General features: G+C 43.7%; 1 protein-coding gene across 1 annotated transcript in view; it reads left to right on the top strand.

Annotated features, from left to right (window-relative positions):
* mycbp2 (MYC binding protein 2) overlaps positions 1-15896 on the top strand; it is a 331873-nt gene that overhangs the window by 293757 nt on the left and 22220 nt on the right. The window contains 8 exon segments of the mRNA XM_020054739.3: positions 77-166; positions 5166-5246; positions 6118-6384; positions 6867-7150; positions 8583-8799; positions 8887-8988; positions 9269-9397; positions 11557-11689. Coding sequence (XP_019910298.2) covers positions 77-166; positions 5166-5246; positions 6118-6384; positions 6867-7150; positions 8583-8799; positions 8887-8988; positions 9269-9397; positions 11557-11689 — 1303 coding nt within the window.

Raw genomic sequence — 15896 nt, 5'->3', positions numbered from 1 at the left:
CCTCACTGGTCAGTTTGCCAGCTGTTAAAGTTTAAGCTGTACAGTACCTGGTGTGCCCGTCTTTATGCATGTGTAGGTATTTGGGAAGCTGATTTGCGGAGATGCTGAGCCCACCCCTGAACAGGAGGAGAAGAACCTTCTGTCATCACCAGAGGGAGAAGACAAGGTCAGGGTTCATATTTTGATCCATTTATCTCTGCCAAGCAAGCAAGTTGCTTTCAATAGCACAGTTCATACATAAGAGCAATTCAATGTGCTTTACAAAGACAAAAATATACATCATAATAATCAAACATAGAATAAGAAAATAGTCAAGGCTAATCAAGGCTAAACAGTGTGGTTACGTTTAAGCACCCTGTCATAGACGCGTGGAAAGAGAAGTGTTTTTCATCTGGATTTACAGGTTTTATTAAAAGGTCTGAAAACCTCCTATCAAAAGGTCTCAAAAGGCCAAATCGCAAGTTACTCTTTCTGAAGTCCAAAGAAAAACATAACAAATAAAACACTGAACATTTACGTTTGTGCTCATAAGTTTGCATGCCCTGGCAGAAACTGTGACATTTCTCCAGTGATTTCGAAAATACGTATTTCATTTAAGAATAGTTCCAGGCAAAAATTAAAATGGGTTTTAAGTCGGGATTTAAAAGAATCGCTACTTGTGGAGGACCTGATATATAAAGGTAACCTATTCCACAATTTTGGGGCGGCAACAGAAAACCACAGTCTCATTTAAACTTTAACCGTGACCGTGGGGCATGTAAAAGCAATTAATTGGAGGACTTAAGATGCCTGGAAGGACAGTGGTGTAATGAGATCAGAAATATAGGTGGGTGCTGATCCATGTAGCTCATTAAAAACAAATAAAATAACCTTAAAATCAATCCTATATTTAACAGGTAGCCAATGGAGAGAGGCCAACACAGGGTTGATGCTCTGTCCTTTGTGCCAGTTAAAAGCCAAGCAGCTGCATTTTGAACTAGCTGAAGGTGGGATAGGGAATACTGACAGAATCATATGCACAAAGCATTGCAATAAGATGGGAGGAGATGAAGGCATGGATAATTGTCTCCAAATTCTTCAGGGTGAGAATTGGCTTCAATTTAGCAATGCTCTGGAGCTGGTAAAAATTACCCCTGACAACTGCATTTATTGATTTATCAAACGTAAGATCCAAATCAACGATAAAACCAATATTTAAGGGATTTGTTGTCACCAAGTTTCAATGGAAGGTACAGCTGTGTCATCGGCATAACAGTGATAAGAGATGTTATATTTCTGAAAAATGCAACCCAAGGGAAGCATATAGAGTGAAAATAAAATGGGGCCTAGGACAGAGCCTTGATGTATCCCACAGGTGATAGATGCTGTGGATGAGAAATAATTTGCGATATTTACAGAAAAAGTCAGATCTCTTATTGCAATTTGTGAGACTATTTATAATGGACAATATACTAGGACCAATAGTGTCTAGCACTTCCTTAAAAAGACATGAAGGAACAATATCATGGGCCAGCTAGTAGGCTTCATGTTTGAAAGTATGTCTAACAAATGTACAAAAAATATAGGTTCAAACTGTTCAAAAGGTGTAAAACATGCCTGAGTCTGAAGGATTGTGGTCTGGAGGTGAGAAGCAGGATCTTATGGCCTCAGTCTTGTCAATAAAGGAGGTCAGGAAGTTTTCACAGGTCTCAGAGGTCGCATCAGGAAAAGCATTAGCAACCGGATGTAAAGCTGCGTTTATCGTCCTGTATAAGACATTGTGATTATGACAATTATTTGAGATGATATCAGAGAAATATTTGGCTCTTGCTGTTTGGACAGTGAGCTGGAATTGAAGGAAAACACTCTCTCTCAGAATTTCATAGGACACTTGCAACTAGTCCTTTTTCCATTTCCTCTCAGCTTTTCTACCCTCCTGTCTGAGAGTGTGGGTGACATTGTTCAGCCAGTGTTGAGCTCTAGTTTTTGCATCCTTTTTGCCGGACCGCGTAAGCTGAGCCGACTAAGAAGAGCAAATGGCTCTTACTGAGTGACTGACTGTCTACCCCTTGTTAAATAGCGTAGTGGTTAGAGAAGCAGACTTTGTGAACTATAGGTCCCAAGTTCGTATTTCCTTGCAGACGAAGCAATGTACGCATTTAGAATTATTCCGTATAGATGAAAACTTTGCTGGCTAAAACTGTTAGTATCTACATTAAAATTAAGCTTGAAATAAAACAGTTTACGGCTATATTGCGATTGTTTCTGGTGGATTTTATTTCTGGCATGGAAAATTTCATCTTCAGTCTCACTAGCAATTGCTCAATTCTTATGATTATTCCTAGGAAGTTAGTAGATACTAGTAAGCCTATTAGTGGCTAATAAGCTGTTAAAACGGCCAGTGGCAAAAGCAATACAGTTCATAGCTATGTTGGAGGTAAACTTAATAAGAAACGTTAGTCAGTTTAATACAATCCTAAATGGAGTCCAGCAACTGCTGAAACGTGTAATGCTGTGGTGTGGTGGTAAAAGATAGTGCCTCTCATGTGGAACGCCTCAGTTCGAATCAATTGAGTGCAATTACATTTATTAATTATTACTGGTAGATTCCACGATTCTCTCGGCTTTTCACTTGATGAAAAAGTTAGTTATCGTCACCTTTATTGATAGTTACTGTATGAATGTCATTCACGAATAAAAGAAAAAGGAGGTTGTTTTGCCATGAAAGTGTTGTTATGCCAAGAAATGAAATAGCTTATGACTATTCCAGTAAGTTAGTAGATACCGGTAAAGCTTAGTACTGGTTAATACGTTGTTAAAACGTGGCAAACAGCATACAATGACACTTTTTGTGGTGGAGGTAAAATTAGTAAGAAATGTTAGTCAGTATAGCTTTGTCAATGTCATTCATGAATGGCCAATTAACTATTAAAACGGACAGTGGCAAAAGAGGATTTGTTCAGGATATCAGATGCCGGTTGTCAGTACAGACAAGAGGCTATACTGACAGCCAGCAAATTTACAGCTCTGTGGTGTAGTGGTTAACGGCACAGCCTTGCACGTGGGCGACCCGGGTTAGAATCTCGAGATGGCAACACTTTCTTTTGCTGGCTGGCTGAACTAGGCTTGCCTGGTTTCTTGTTTTAAAAAGGAGTGACAGTCCAAAATACCAGAACAAGTGGAGTTTAACATTGTAATGAACCCCTCTGTGCTCAGGATAGAAGAGGAAGCTTCAATGGTACTGGAGGGAGATGAGGACTTATAGGCATCTGAGAAAAGCTTGGCAGTAGAAGGGTTAATAGAGCGAGAGAAGATGCCTGGCAATTTATATTTTGGGACTAGGCTAAGAAGAGTTGCATAAAAAACAACAGGTGTATGACCAGACACACAAATAATATCCATCTTGACATTGCAAATTGGAAAACCAAAAGATAAAACAAGATCTAATGTATGACCATGCTGGTGTGTGGGTTCCATTACAGACTGAGTGAGATTAAATGAGTCAACAAGTTGTCCAAACTCTTTATCCATAGGTTTAGAAGGACAGCAGACATGAATATTCAAATCGCCAGCAATCAAAAGATTGTCAGAAGTAGGTACAATAGAGGATAGGAGATTTTAGTCCGAGCCAGTACGCCTCCTTGTTTACCCTGGCAACTTGCGCAGACAGGTAGACGAACAGCACGAACATACAGAAAATGGTATCAAATGCCAGGTGATCAAGATTAGTTAATATTCAGTCTGCCAGATTGGGAGTGGCCTGGTGCCTGTGAGAGTGGGTTGTGCTGGGGAGAGAGTGGAGCACCCTTGGGACTCAAAGATCTTACACAATGTCAGGTAGACCAAAAAAGATTTCAGCCAAAACTGCCAGAACAATTGTTCGGGATACAAAGAAAACCCCACAGGTAACCTCAGGAGAAATACAGGCTGCTCTGGAAAAAGACGTTGTGGTTGTATCAAGGAGCACAATACGACGAAACTTGAACAAAAATGAGCTGCACGGTCAACTTGCCAGAAAGAAGCCTTTTCTGCGCCAATGCCACAAATTAGCCTGGTTACAATATGCCCGACAACACCTTGACACACCTCACTATTTCTGGCACACTGTAATTTGGAGTGACGAAACCAAAATGGAGCTTTATGGTCACAACCATAAGCACTATGTTTAGAGAGGGGTCAACAAGGCCTGGTTACAATATGCCCGACAACACCTTGAAAGACCTCACAGCTTCTGGCAAACTGTAATTTTGAGTGACGAGACCAAAATAGAGCTTTATGGTCACAAGAGCTATGTTTGGAGAGGGGTCAACAAGGCCTATAGTGAACAGAGTACCAACCCCACTATGAATCATGGTGGTGGCTCACTGATGTTGTGGGTGGGTGTGAGCTCTAAAGGGATGGGGAATCTTGTGAAAATTGATGGCAAGATGAATGCAGCATGTTATCAGAAAATACTAGCGGACAATTTGTATTCTTCTGCACGAAAGCTGCGCATGGGACGCTCTTGGACATTCCAGCACGACAATGACCCTAAGCACAAGGCCAAGTTGACCATTCAGTGGTTACACCAGAAAAAGGTGAAGGTTCTGGAGTGGCCATCACAGTCTCCTGACCTTAATATCATTGAGCCACTCTGAGGAGATCTCAAACATGCGGTTCATGCAAGATAACCAAAGACTTTGCATGACCAGGAGGTATTTTGCCAAGTCGAATACGCAGCTATACCACCTGCAAGAATTCTGGGCCTCATAGACAACTATTACAAAAGACTGCACGCTGCCATTGATGCTAAAAGGGGGCAATACACAGTATTAAGAACTTAAGTGTATGCAGTCTTAAGAACAGGGGTCAGTAAAACAAATTCTTTGTTGCCATGTTTTGTTTTATGATTGTGCCATTCTTTTATTAACCTACTGTTGAATATGAATCCCATATGAAATAAGACGTGTCTTGCCAGCTTACTCATGTTTTCTTTACAAATTGTACCTATATTACCAATTCTCCACAGGTATGCAAATGTTTGAGCACAACTGTATAGCCCCAAACATCTACTATATACTAGATTCCCAACTTTTTTTGCTAACCCTATTTTCACACCTACAATTGTATTTTATTAAAGTAAAACAAATGTAAGTTAAACAAATAAAACTGTGGAAAATAAAATATTATTGTTTACCTATCCTCAGGCACCATCAGATGCAGACCTGAAGGAACACATGGTGGGCATCATTTTCAGCCGAAGCAAGCTGACCAACCTGCAGAAACAGGTCTGTACTCTAACCTCGCAATAAGCAGTGTAGTGCGAAGGGGCACTGGGGCCCTTTTTGCAAGCAATAATTTTCTTTACATTTAAACACATAAGTGGTGCTCGAAGGATGAATGTTCAAATAACATCAAATACATCAAAAAAATACAGTGTAGACATTGTTAATGTTGTAAATGCAGGTGGATTATTTTCAATGGAATATCTATGTAAGTGTACCGAGGCCCATTATCAGCAACCATCTCTCCTGTGTTCCAATGGCAAGTTGCGTTTTATAATTCAAGTTTATAAGGCTATGTGATCATTAGAAAATCAAGTGGCAATTATGTTAGCACAGCTGAAAACTGTTGTGCTGATTAAAGAAGCAATAAAACTGTCCTTTTTTTAGACTAGTTGAGTATCTGGAGCATCAGCAATTGTGGATTAAAATACAGGCCCAAAATGGCCTGAAACAAATAACCAATAAACTGAAGATCTTGTACAACACTGTATACTACTCCCTTCACAGAACCATGCAAACTGTCTTTAACAAGAATAGAAAGAGGAGTGGATCGGATCACAAAGAATATTGGTCAGACGCAGGCCAAATTAAAAGATGCTGGAGGAGTACTTGATGTTGTCTGTCAAGCTTGATCTTGTACAACGTTGTGTACTACTACTTTCACAGAACAGTGCAAACTGTCTCCCACCGGAATAGAAAGAATCAATTAAGTCCTTCAAGTTACTAAGATATAATATAAAAATATAGGGATTTTTGACACGTAATCCTCAGAGACTATTACCCTGTCCATGTTGTTGTAACAGAAATTGACCTCACATCCTTCTCTTTCCTACTTCCCGCTTTCCTCTCCCTTCTCACAACCCCACCCCCCCAGGTGTGTGCACACATTGTCCAGGCCATCCGCATGGAGGCAACAAGGGTACGCGAGGAGTGGGAGCATGCAATCTCCAGCAAGGAAAACGCTAACTCGCAGCCCAGTGATGACGACGCCTCCTCGGATGCCTACTGCTTTGAGCTTCTCTCCATGGTGCTAGCGTTGAGCGGTTCCAACGTGGGCCGCCAGTATTTGGCCCAGCAGCTTACGCTGATGCAGGACCTGTTCTCTCTGCTACACACAGCGTCGCCTCGTGTCCAAAGACAGGTGGGTATACCAACATGACATATGTCATAAAATAACAATACAATATGTTTAATGTTTTTATCTCCACATATTCAAAGTCACCAGCTTACTATCTTGTACTGTGGCTGAATAAAAAAGAACACAATGGTTGGCTGTTAAAGAACATATGTCAATCACTCTAAAGCTTTGGCAAAATCATTGCGTTCTACACACCCTCCATCAGTACCTCCAAAAATAATATCTGCATGATGTGTATAACCCTCCAGTCTTTTGTTAACTTTGACCACATGATGGAGCCCTGGGCCAGTGCATCCAGCTTCATGTGACTTCTCAACAGAGACAAGAGTTTAACTCTCGCCTGAACCCTTCACCACTGTCTCCTTATGATTCCCTCTGCCTTGAAAAATAACAATAGAGAATACATGTCCAAAATGATTGACTGTCCAAAATGATTGACCTTATGTTTATACATTTTTACCCTTCATATGTCCTCTTTCTCCTAGGTTACCTCTCTCCTCCGCCGCGTCCTTCCCGAGGTCACTCCCGTGCGCCTGGCTAGTATCATTGGCGTCAAGACCCTACCGCCTGCTGATATCAGTGACATCATCCACTCGACTGAAAAGGGTGACTGGAACAAGCTGGGCATCCTGGACATGTTCCTGGGCTGTATTGCCAAGGCGCTCACTGTGCAGCTCAAGGCTAAGGGCACCAATATTGCCGGAACAGCAGGGATGGCGGCAGGCAAAGGCGTCACTACTGTCACTCTGCCCATGATCTTTAACTCCAGGTGACAATTGTGAGGTGTAATTTGAAGAAAAGGGTCCAAAAAGTCCCACAGTGAAATAGGGTTGGGCTATGACCATGTGGGCAAATCGAATATGAAAAGCTTGTTTTTTTTTTTGTTTTCTGTTGCAAGGCATTTTGCGAGGATTTGCTCTAATGAACACAAACTTGGTACTATTCATGTAGTCCACTTAGGGGGGTCAGTTTTCAGTAAAATCTCAGGCAAATGTATTTTACAAGCCATTTAAACATCAATGGATAAGCACTTGTTCTTGATACATTTTACTAACATCCTCTTTTAGTCCTATATATCTGGAATTTAACTAACCCCTGCAACTACTCATGCTTTTACTGATCATATCTCTTATGGGTGTAACAGTATAGTAATTACATTTAGTAAAATGCTATTAAGAATGAAAAAATCAAAAGAAATTTGAAAACGTTTATTAGGTATTTAAATTACTAAATTTTAAGATCAACATAAACGTCCTAGTGGGGAAGTCAAGGATGTCCACATTTTCCGGTGTTAGGGCAGACATGTTTGCTGTCGTTATGTCCCCTGCTGTTGAGATCTTTCACTTGGTACAGAGATCGCTGGTACAGCTGTGTATCGCTTTGCCAACTGGGCTAGTTTGGATTTCTCCATACATACACTGAACCACTTCCTTACTAAAATTGGGATGAGGGAATTTCATAGCGCTGATCAAGTACTTTGATCAAGTGCTTAAATCTACTATTCTCTACCACTAAATGCGGTTGCATATCCAATGCCATGAATACACCTATCACTCATGTTATATCTTTTGCCCTACCAGAATCCGCACTCATAGCTCCGTTGATGATAATGTCGGGGTGATGTCTCCACAAATGTTATGTTTCATGTATTTCCAGCAGCATACAGAAATACCCTATTTTACTCAGACAGTGGCGACACACAGTAACTTTTTAGTTCATGACTCTCATTCCATCGCCATCATAGTTAAGCGGGAATACAAATCTTTCCAAACAGGTGATTGAAGCGATGATGGAGCATCTTCCAATTCTTAGCCCCTACGTTTGCAAACATGCAATTGCTTTCTACTTTAAGTGTGGACTAGCCTTACAGTAGTTGACAGATCAGTTGTATTTTGAATTAATTGGCTGTGTAAACGTTGCCCACACCCAACCTTACAAAATATCACTACAATAGACTATGTTTTCACAGAGTTTGGAGAAAACAAAAGTACACAAAATTGTGTATGTTTCTATTCCAAAATATGTTATCTTTTGCCCTAACACAAGTATAAATTTGGTTCATGCCGTACCGTGTATTAAACTGAGAGGGTTGGTACTGAACGGTTTGGTCAAATGTGTATAATGTTGCAGCCCTAATATCTCTGTTATATTGTGTCCCATACTTTAAACATTAGTCTAACCCTGCCTCTCTTCATGTGCAGCTACATACGCCGTGGAGAGAGCCACTGGTGGATGAAAGGATCCACTCCTCCTCAGATTGCTGAGATCATCATCAAGCTTGTCAAAGACATGGCTGCTGGGCACCTGTCAGACGCTTGGTCTCGTGTAACGAAAAACGCCATTGCTGAGACCATCATTGCCCTCACCAAGATGGAGGAGGAGCATCGCTCCCCAGTCCGCTGCATTGCCACCACCCGGGTACTGCTGTTTGTTCTCATTTTACATTACCTAATTTTGTGGATGTGACATTTTTATTCTTACTTAACCTCTATCTTTGTACTGTAGTTGTGGCTGGCCCTGGCCTCCCTATGTGTGCTAGACCAGGATCATGTGGATAGGCTGTCCTCAGGCCGCTGGATGGGCAAAGACGGGCAGCAGAAACAGATGGTAACTTTAGTACACTTTGGCAAAGCAATTACTTTCTCTTAGTTTTTGCATTGTTATATAGAATTAGATGCACATTTTGAATTATATTTATTTAAGTTAATAAATAAATTAATGGATTTGATTTACAACATTTAAAAGCACATTTCTTACAAATGCATTCATTTCTACATTCACAGTCACAGGACTATACTCATTTTAAAGTTCTGGCTTTATTAAATGAGTCAAAGTATTATTCAGTGTATTCTTGTTGTTCCAGTAGTTTTTGTTCTTCTGTCCATAGCCCATGTGCGATAACCATGATGACGGCGAGACGGCAGCTATCATCCTTTGTAACATGTGTGGTAACCTGTGTACTGACTGTGATCGCTTTCTCCACCTACACCGGCGCACACGCTCCCATCAGCGACAGGTCAGTAATACTACCTTTTTACTGCCCCGAGTCATATTTTTGTTTCACATTATTTAGCATTAACGATGGCCCACTCGCCCGGGGCCAGTAAGACCTAACGTTTGACCAGTAGACAAAGACAGTGCTCAATTTCCCCATTTAAATTCATAGTATCGTATTAAAACGTTTGCATGTCACCTTTGTCACTCTTCTCGCTTCGATCTTCGCTTGTTCTCGCATTAAAATGCATCTGTGGCGCTTCTTCTCCCTCGTTGGTGTGGTAAAATACCGGTTTGGTCTTTTTGACTAATAATATTCAATGGCTCATCTGTTTTGACCAATCATGGTTCATAGCGCATTCTAGCAGGACCCAAATATGATATCATACGAGGCAAAGCATGGTTCCATGTTTTCTGTGAAAGAACAGGTTAAAGCCAATAAGGCAGGGTCGTTTATTAAGGGAACGAACAATTACCAAAACCCCGCTTTTAAGTCCCTGCAGCATATCGCCAGTGTTGCCAACTTAGCGACTTTGTCGCTAGATTTAGAGACTTTTTAGACCCCCTTAGCAATTTTTTTTTTAAAAGCGACTAGTGACAAATCTAGCGACTTTTTGTGGTGTTATTGGAGACTTGTTCTTACTCTTCTCAACGAGCAGCGGGTGCCGCCGTGGGGCCCTCCCCCATCTGAAAGCACTCACAGGCGGCCCAGTCCTCGCACAGCAGTTTCTCTGAGCTGCAGTCAGAGCAGGAGATGTTAACTCCTCCACGTCCAGACTGAAAATGAATCGCACATGCGGGAAGACCCCTTTTCCCTCCCATAATGTAAAATGTAAATGTTCTTTATCTAAAATAAATCACTGCAGTTCTCTTAATCCATGACCATGATGATATCTCCCCTTGTGTGTCGCTCTAAATGTTTATGTTATGTTTTTTTTCTAGCCTTTTGATTTTGACTTAAATAGCGCCCCCTTTTTTGATTTGTTCTTTGTTTTTTTGCTCAGGTGATTATTTCTTGTACATGGACAACATTTGTAAATACACATGTATATTATTTTCCCCAACCAGAGTTTTGTATGTTAAAAAAAAAATAATCAATTCATGATGCTAATGGGAAATTATGCAAATTACGACTTTTAGGACAGCCAATAGCGACTTTACTTACTGAGGAGTTAGCAAAACTGCATGTCGCATGTACAGTATTGAAGCCAAACTGGCTTTTGACAACCCTGCGATGGCTACATTGAACGTCTGCCTGCTCCGAATGAATGAGATGGCGCGTAGCCAAATCATTGAAAAACGATTTACGACCACCTATCATGTTGTGAAGAGGGAGAAATCATTCATGGACTACGTCCATGACATAATCCATGAATACGGGTAGAAAAACCATATGGACATGCCTTGTCAACAGTAACGCCTGCCTAAGGGCTTGTTAGCAGTGACACACAAGAAGCCAGTCAACCAACTAGTACAAGTAATGTTTTGCGCCATATTTATATTACCATTAACTTGATTATTTTCATGCTTTTATGTCACATCAAAGAAGCAAGTGTCTTCATGAGAAGATGATAATGATATTTATAGTAGCTAATATTTTGATAAAAAAGTAATGATGTGCCTTGCATCATATTAATGTAAACAGCAATTGCTTGTATCAGCTCTCATATCACATGCAAATCTGTGGTATTAATAATTATTCTGATGATATGATATTTACATACTATATATCTGTAAATTACAATTGTTAATTTTTTATTATTCAGCCCAGGCCAGTAGATTTCAGACTAACTGGCCAAAAAGTTACTATTGGACCCTGGATCTTACCCAGAGTAAGATGCATATAACATGTTCTTATTTTTCATACTGGCATCATAGGAATGAAGCCCACAACCCTGGCGTTTGCAAGTGCCCTGCTTTTACCAAGTGAACTGCAGGGGACTAGGATCCTGTATTGACAGGGCTTTTTCCCCCTTTATCACACAATGTCAAATAGGGGTTCCATTGAAAACATAGTTTTTCCACCTACCTTGGCTTTTGTTGTTTCTAAGGCAGTTTTTGGAATATGAATATATGGCTAAAAAGCCTCACTATCCTACTTGAATAACAACAGTATCTGTTTATGACATGCATGTTATTTAACAAGGCATTAACCCTGATTTCCCTGCTGTTTCTCTCCAGGTGTTTAAGGAGGAGGAGGAAGCAATCAAGGTAGACCTCCACGAGGGCTGTGGGAGGACAAAGCTCTTCTGGCTCATGGCTCTGGCTGACTCTAAGACCATGAAGGCCATGGTGGAGTTCAGGGAGCACACAGGTAATAGACCATATACACTCACCTAAAGGATTATTAGGAACACCTGTTCAATTTCTCATTAATGCAATTATCTAATCAACCAATCACATGGCAGTTGCTTAAATGCATTTAGGGGTGTGGTCCTGGTCAAGACAATCTCCTGAACTTCAAACTGAATGTCAGAATGGGAAAGAAAGGTGATTTAAGCTGTTTTGAGCGTGGCATGGTTGTTGGTGCCAGACGGGCCGGTCTGAGTATTTCACAATCTGCTCAGTTACTGGGATTTTCACGCACAACCATTTCTAGGGTTTACAAAGAATGGTGTGAACAGGGAAAAACATCCAGTATGCGGCAGTCCTGTGGGCGTAAATGCCTTGTTGATGCTAGAGGTCAGAGGAGAATGGGCCGACTGATTCAAGCTGATAGAAGAGCAACTTTGACTGAAATAACCACTCGTTACAACCGAGGTATGCAGCAAAGCATTTGGGAAGCCACAACACGCACAACCTTGAGGTGGATGGGCTACAACAGCAGAAGACCCCACCGGGTAACACTCATCTCCACTACAAATAGGAAAAAGAGGCTACAATTTGCACAAGCTCACCAAAATTGGACAGTTGAAGACTGGAAGAATGTTGCCTGGTCTGATGAGTCCCGATTTCTGTTGAGACATTCAGATGGTAGAGTCAGAATTTGGCGTAAACGGAATGAGAACATGGATCCATCATGCCTTGTTACCACTGTGCATGCTGGTGGTGGTGGTGTAATGGTGTGGGGGATGTTTTCTTGGCACACTTTAGGCCCCTTAGTGCCAATTGGGCATCGTTTAAATGCCACAGCCTACCTGAGCATTGTTTTTGACCATGTCCATCCCTTTATAACCACCATGTACCCATCCTCTGATAGCTACTTCCAGCAGGATAATGTCACAAAGCTTGAATCATTTCAAATTGGTTTCTTGAACATGACAATGAGTTCAGCGTACTGAAATGGCCCCCACAGTCACTAAATCTCAACCCAATACAGCATCTTTGGGATGTGGTGGAACGGGAGCTTCGTGCCCTGGATGTGCATCCCACCCATCTCCATCAACTGCAAGATGCTATCCTATTAATATGGGCCAACATTTCTAAAGAATGCTTTCGGCACCTTGTTGAATCAATGCCGCGTAGAATTAAGGCAATTCTGAAGGCGAAAGGGGGTCAAACACAGTATTAGTATGGTGTTCCTAATAATCCTTTAGGTGAGTGTACATATCCTGTTCTCTTCCTCTCCAGAAACAATCCCTAGCTAGCTAGCCATTATCCTCAAGAGCTTGGTGTAGGTCTGAGACCGATTGCCATGACTTAATAACATCTGCTGTAAGAGCCAATTAGTGCCATTTGTATAAATAGGAACCAATCTTTGGTTCCTCAGGGTGCAACCTGGAAGCGCAGTTTTTGACCACATACACCACATACGGACATATACACACATCAACACCACACAAGCATACATACAAGCAGTAATTTGTCTGGACTACTAACTAATATCACATGGAAATAAATGGAACAAATGGTGTTAACTGCAAATATGACTTGGACTTTCATTGAACAAAAAAAGGTAAAAAGTGCGTCAATTACTTTAACCGTGGAACAGCACCTCAGGGCCTTAAAGCTTGGGCTTAGCCTCTACATCCATCCATCCATCCATCTTCTTCCGCTTATCCGGGGCCGGGTCGCGGGGGCAGCAGTCTAAGCAGGGATGCCCAGACTTCCCTCTCCCCAGACACTTCCTCTAGCTCTTCCGGGGGGACACCGAGGCGTTCCCAGGCCAGCCGGGAGACATAGTCCCTCCAGCGTGTCCTAGGTCTTCCCCGGGGTCTCTTCCCGGTGGGACGGGACCGGAACACCTTCCCAGGAAGGCGTTCCGGAGGCATCCGGAAAAGATGCCCAAGCCACCTCAGCTGACCCCTCTCGATGTGGAGGAGCAGCGGCTCTACTCTGAGCTCCTCACGGGTGACCGAGCTTCTCACCCTATCTCTAAGGGATCGCCCGGCCACCCTGCGGAGAAAGCTCATTTCAGCCGCCTGTATCCGGGATCTTGTCCTTTCGGTCATGACCCAAAGCTCATGACCATAGGTGAGAGTAGGAACGTAGATTGACTGGTAAATTGAGAGCTTCGCCTTGCGGCTCAGCTCTTTCTTCACCACGACAGACCGATACATCGACCGCATTACTGCAGAAGCTGCACCGATCCGTCTGTCAATCTCCCGTTCCATCCTTCCCTTACTCGTGAACAAGACCCCTAGATACTTAAACTCCTCCACTTGAGGCAGGCACTCTCCACCAACCTGAAGTGGGCAAGCCACCCTTTTCCGACTGAGGACCATGGCCTCGGATTTGGAGGTACTGATTTTCATCCCCACCGCTTCACACTCGGCTGCAAACCGTCCCAGTGCATGCTGAAGGTCCTGGTTAGAATGGGCCAACACGACATCATCATCTGCAAAGAGCAGAGACGAAATTGTGTGGTCCCCAAACCTGACACCCTCCGGCCCCTGGCTGCGCCTAGAAATTCTGTCCATAAAAATTACGAACAGAACCGGTGACAAAGGGCAGCCCTGCCGGAGTCCAACATGCACTGGGAACAAGTCTGACTTACTGCCGGCAATGCGGACCAAGCTCCTGCTTCGGTTGTACAGGGACCTGACAGCCCTTAGCAAAGGACCCAGGACCCTATATTCCCCAAGCACCCTCCACAAGATGCAGCGAGGGACACAGTCGAATGCCTTCTCCAAATCCACAAAACACATGTGGATTGGTTGGGCAAACTCCCATGAACCCTCCAACACCCCGTAGAGGGTATAGAGCTGGTCCAGTGTTCCATGGCCCGGACGAAAACCACACTGTTCCTCCTGAATCCGAGGTTCTACTATCGACCGTATTCTCCTCTCCAGTACCCTGGCATAGACTTTCCCGGGGAGGCTGAGAAGTGTGATCCCCCTATAGTTGGAACACACCCTCCGGTCCCCTTCTTAAAAAGAGGGACCACCACCCCGGTCTGCCATCCCAGAGGCACTGTCCCCGACCGCCACGCGATGTTGCACAGGCGTGTCAACCAAGACAGCCCCACAACATCCAGAGACTTGAGGTACTCAGGGCGGATCTCATCCACCCCCGGTGCCTTGCCACCGAGGAGTTTCTTGACCACCTCTGTGACTTCAGCCTGGGTGATGGACGAGTCCACCTCTGAGCCCTCATCGTCTGCTTCCTCAATGGAAGACGTGACGGCGGGATTGAGGAGATCCTCAAAGTACTCCGTCCACCGTCCAACGACATCCCCATTTGAGGTCAACAGCTGCCCACCTCTACTTTAAACAGCGTTGGTAGGGCACTGTTTCCCTCTCCTGAGGCGCCGGATGGTTTGCCAGAATCTCTTCGAGGCCAGCCGATAGTCCTTCTCCATGGCCTCACCGAACTCCTCCCAGGCCCGTGTTTTTGCCTCTACAACCACCTGGGCTGTAGTCCGCTTGGCCTGCCGGTACCCGCCAGCTGCCTCAGGAGTCCCACAAGCCAACCAGGCCTGATAGGACTCCTTCTTCAGCTTGACGGCATCCCTTACTTCCAGTGTCCACCACCGGGTTCAAGGATTGCCGCCTCGACAGGCACCGGAGACCTTACAGCCACCTCCGGCCGCTTCGACAATGGCGGTGGAGAACATGGTCCACTCGGACTCAATATCTCCAGCCTCCCTTGGGATCCAGTCGAAGCTTTGCCGGAGGTGGGAGTTAAAGATCTCTCTGACAGGAGACTCAGCCAGACGTTCCCAGCAGACCCTTACAGTACGCTTGGGCCTGCCGAGTCTGTCCAGCTTCCTTCCCCGCCATCGGATCCAACTTACCACCAGGTGGTGATCAGTTGACAGCTCCGCCCCTCTCTTCACCCGAGAGTCCAAGAAATACGGCCGCAGGTCAGATGAGACGACAACAAAGTTGATCATCGACCTGCGGCCTAGGGTGTCCTGGTGCCACGTGCACTGATGGACACCCTTATGCTTGAACATGGTGTTCGTTATGGACAAACTGTGACTAGCACAGAAGTCCAATAACTGAACACCGCTTGGGTTCAGATCTGGGGGGCCGTTCCTCCCAATCACGCCCCTCCAGGTGTCACTGTCGTTGCCCACGTGGGCGTTGAAGTCCCCCAGTAGAACGATAGAGTCCCCAGTCTGAGCACTTTCCAGCACC

Source organism: Esox lucius, chromosome 16 (assembly GCF_011004845.1).
Source record: "Esox lucius isolate fEsoLuc1 chromosome 16, fEsoLuc1.pri, whole genome shotgun sequence".
NCBI classification, from domain to species: domain Eukaryota; kingdom Metazoa; phylum Chordata; class Actinopteri; order Esociformes; family Esocidae; genus Esox; species Esox lucius.
This window is presented reverse-complemented; position numbering and strand designations above follow the sequence as displayed.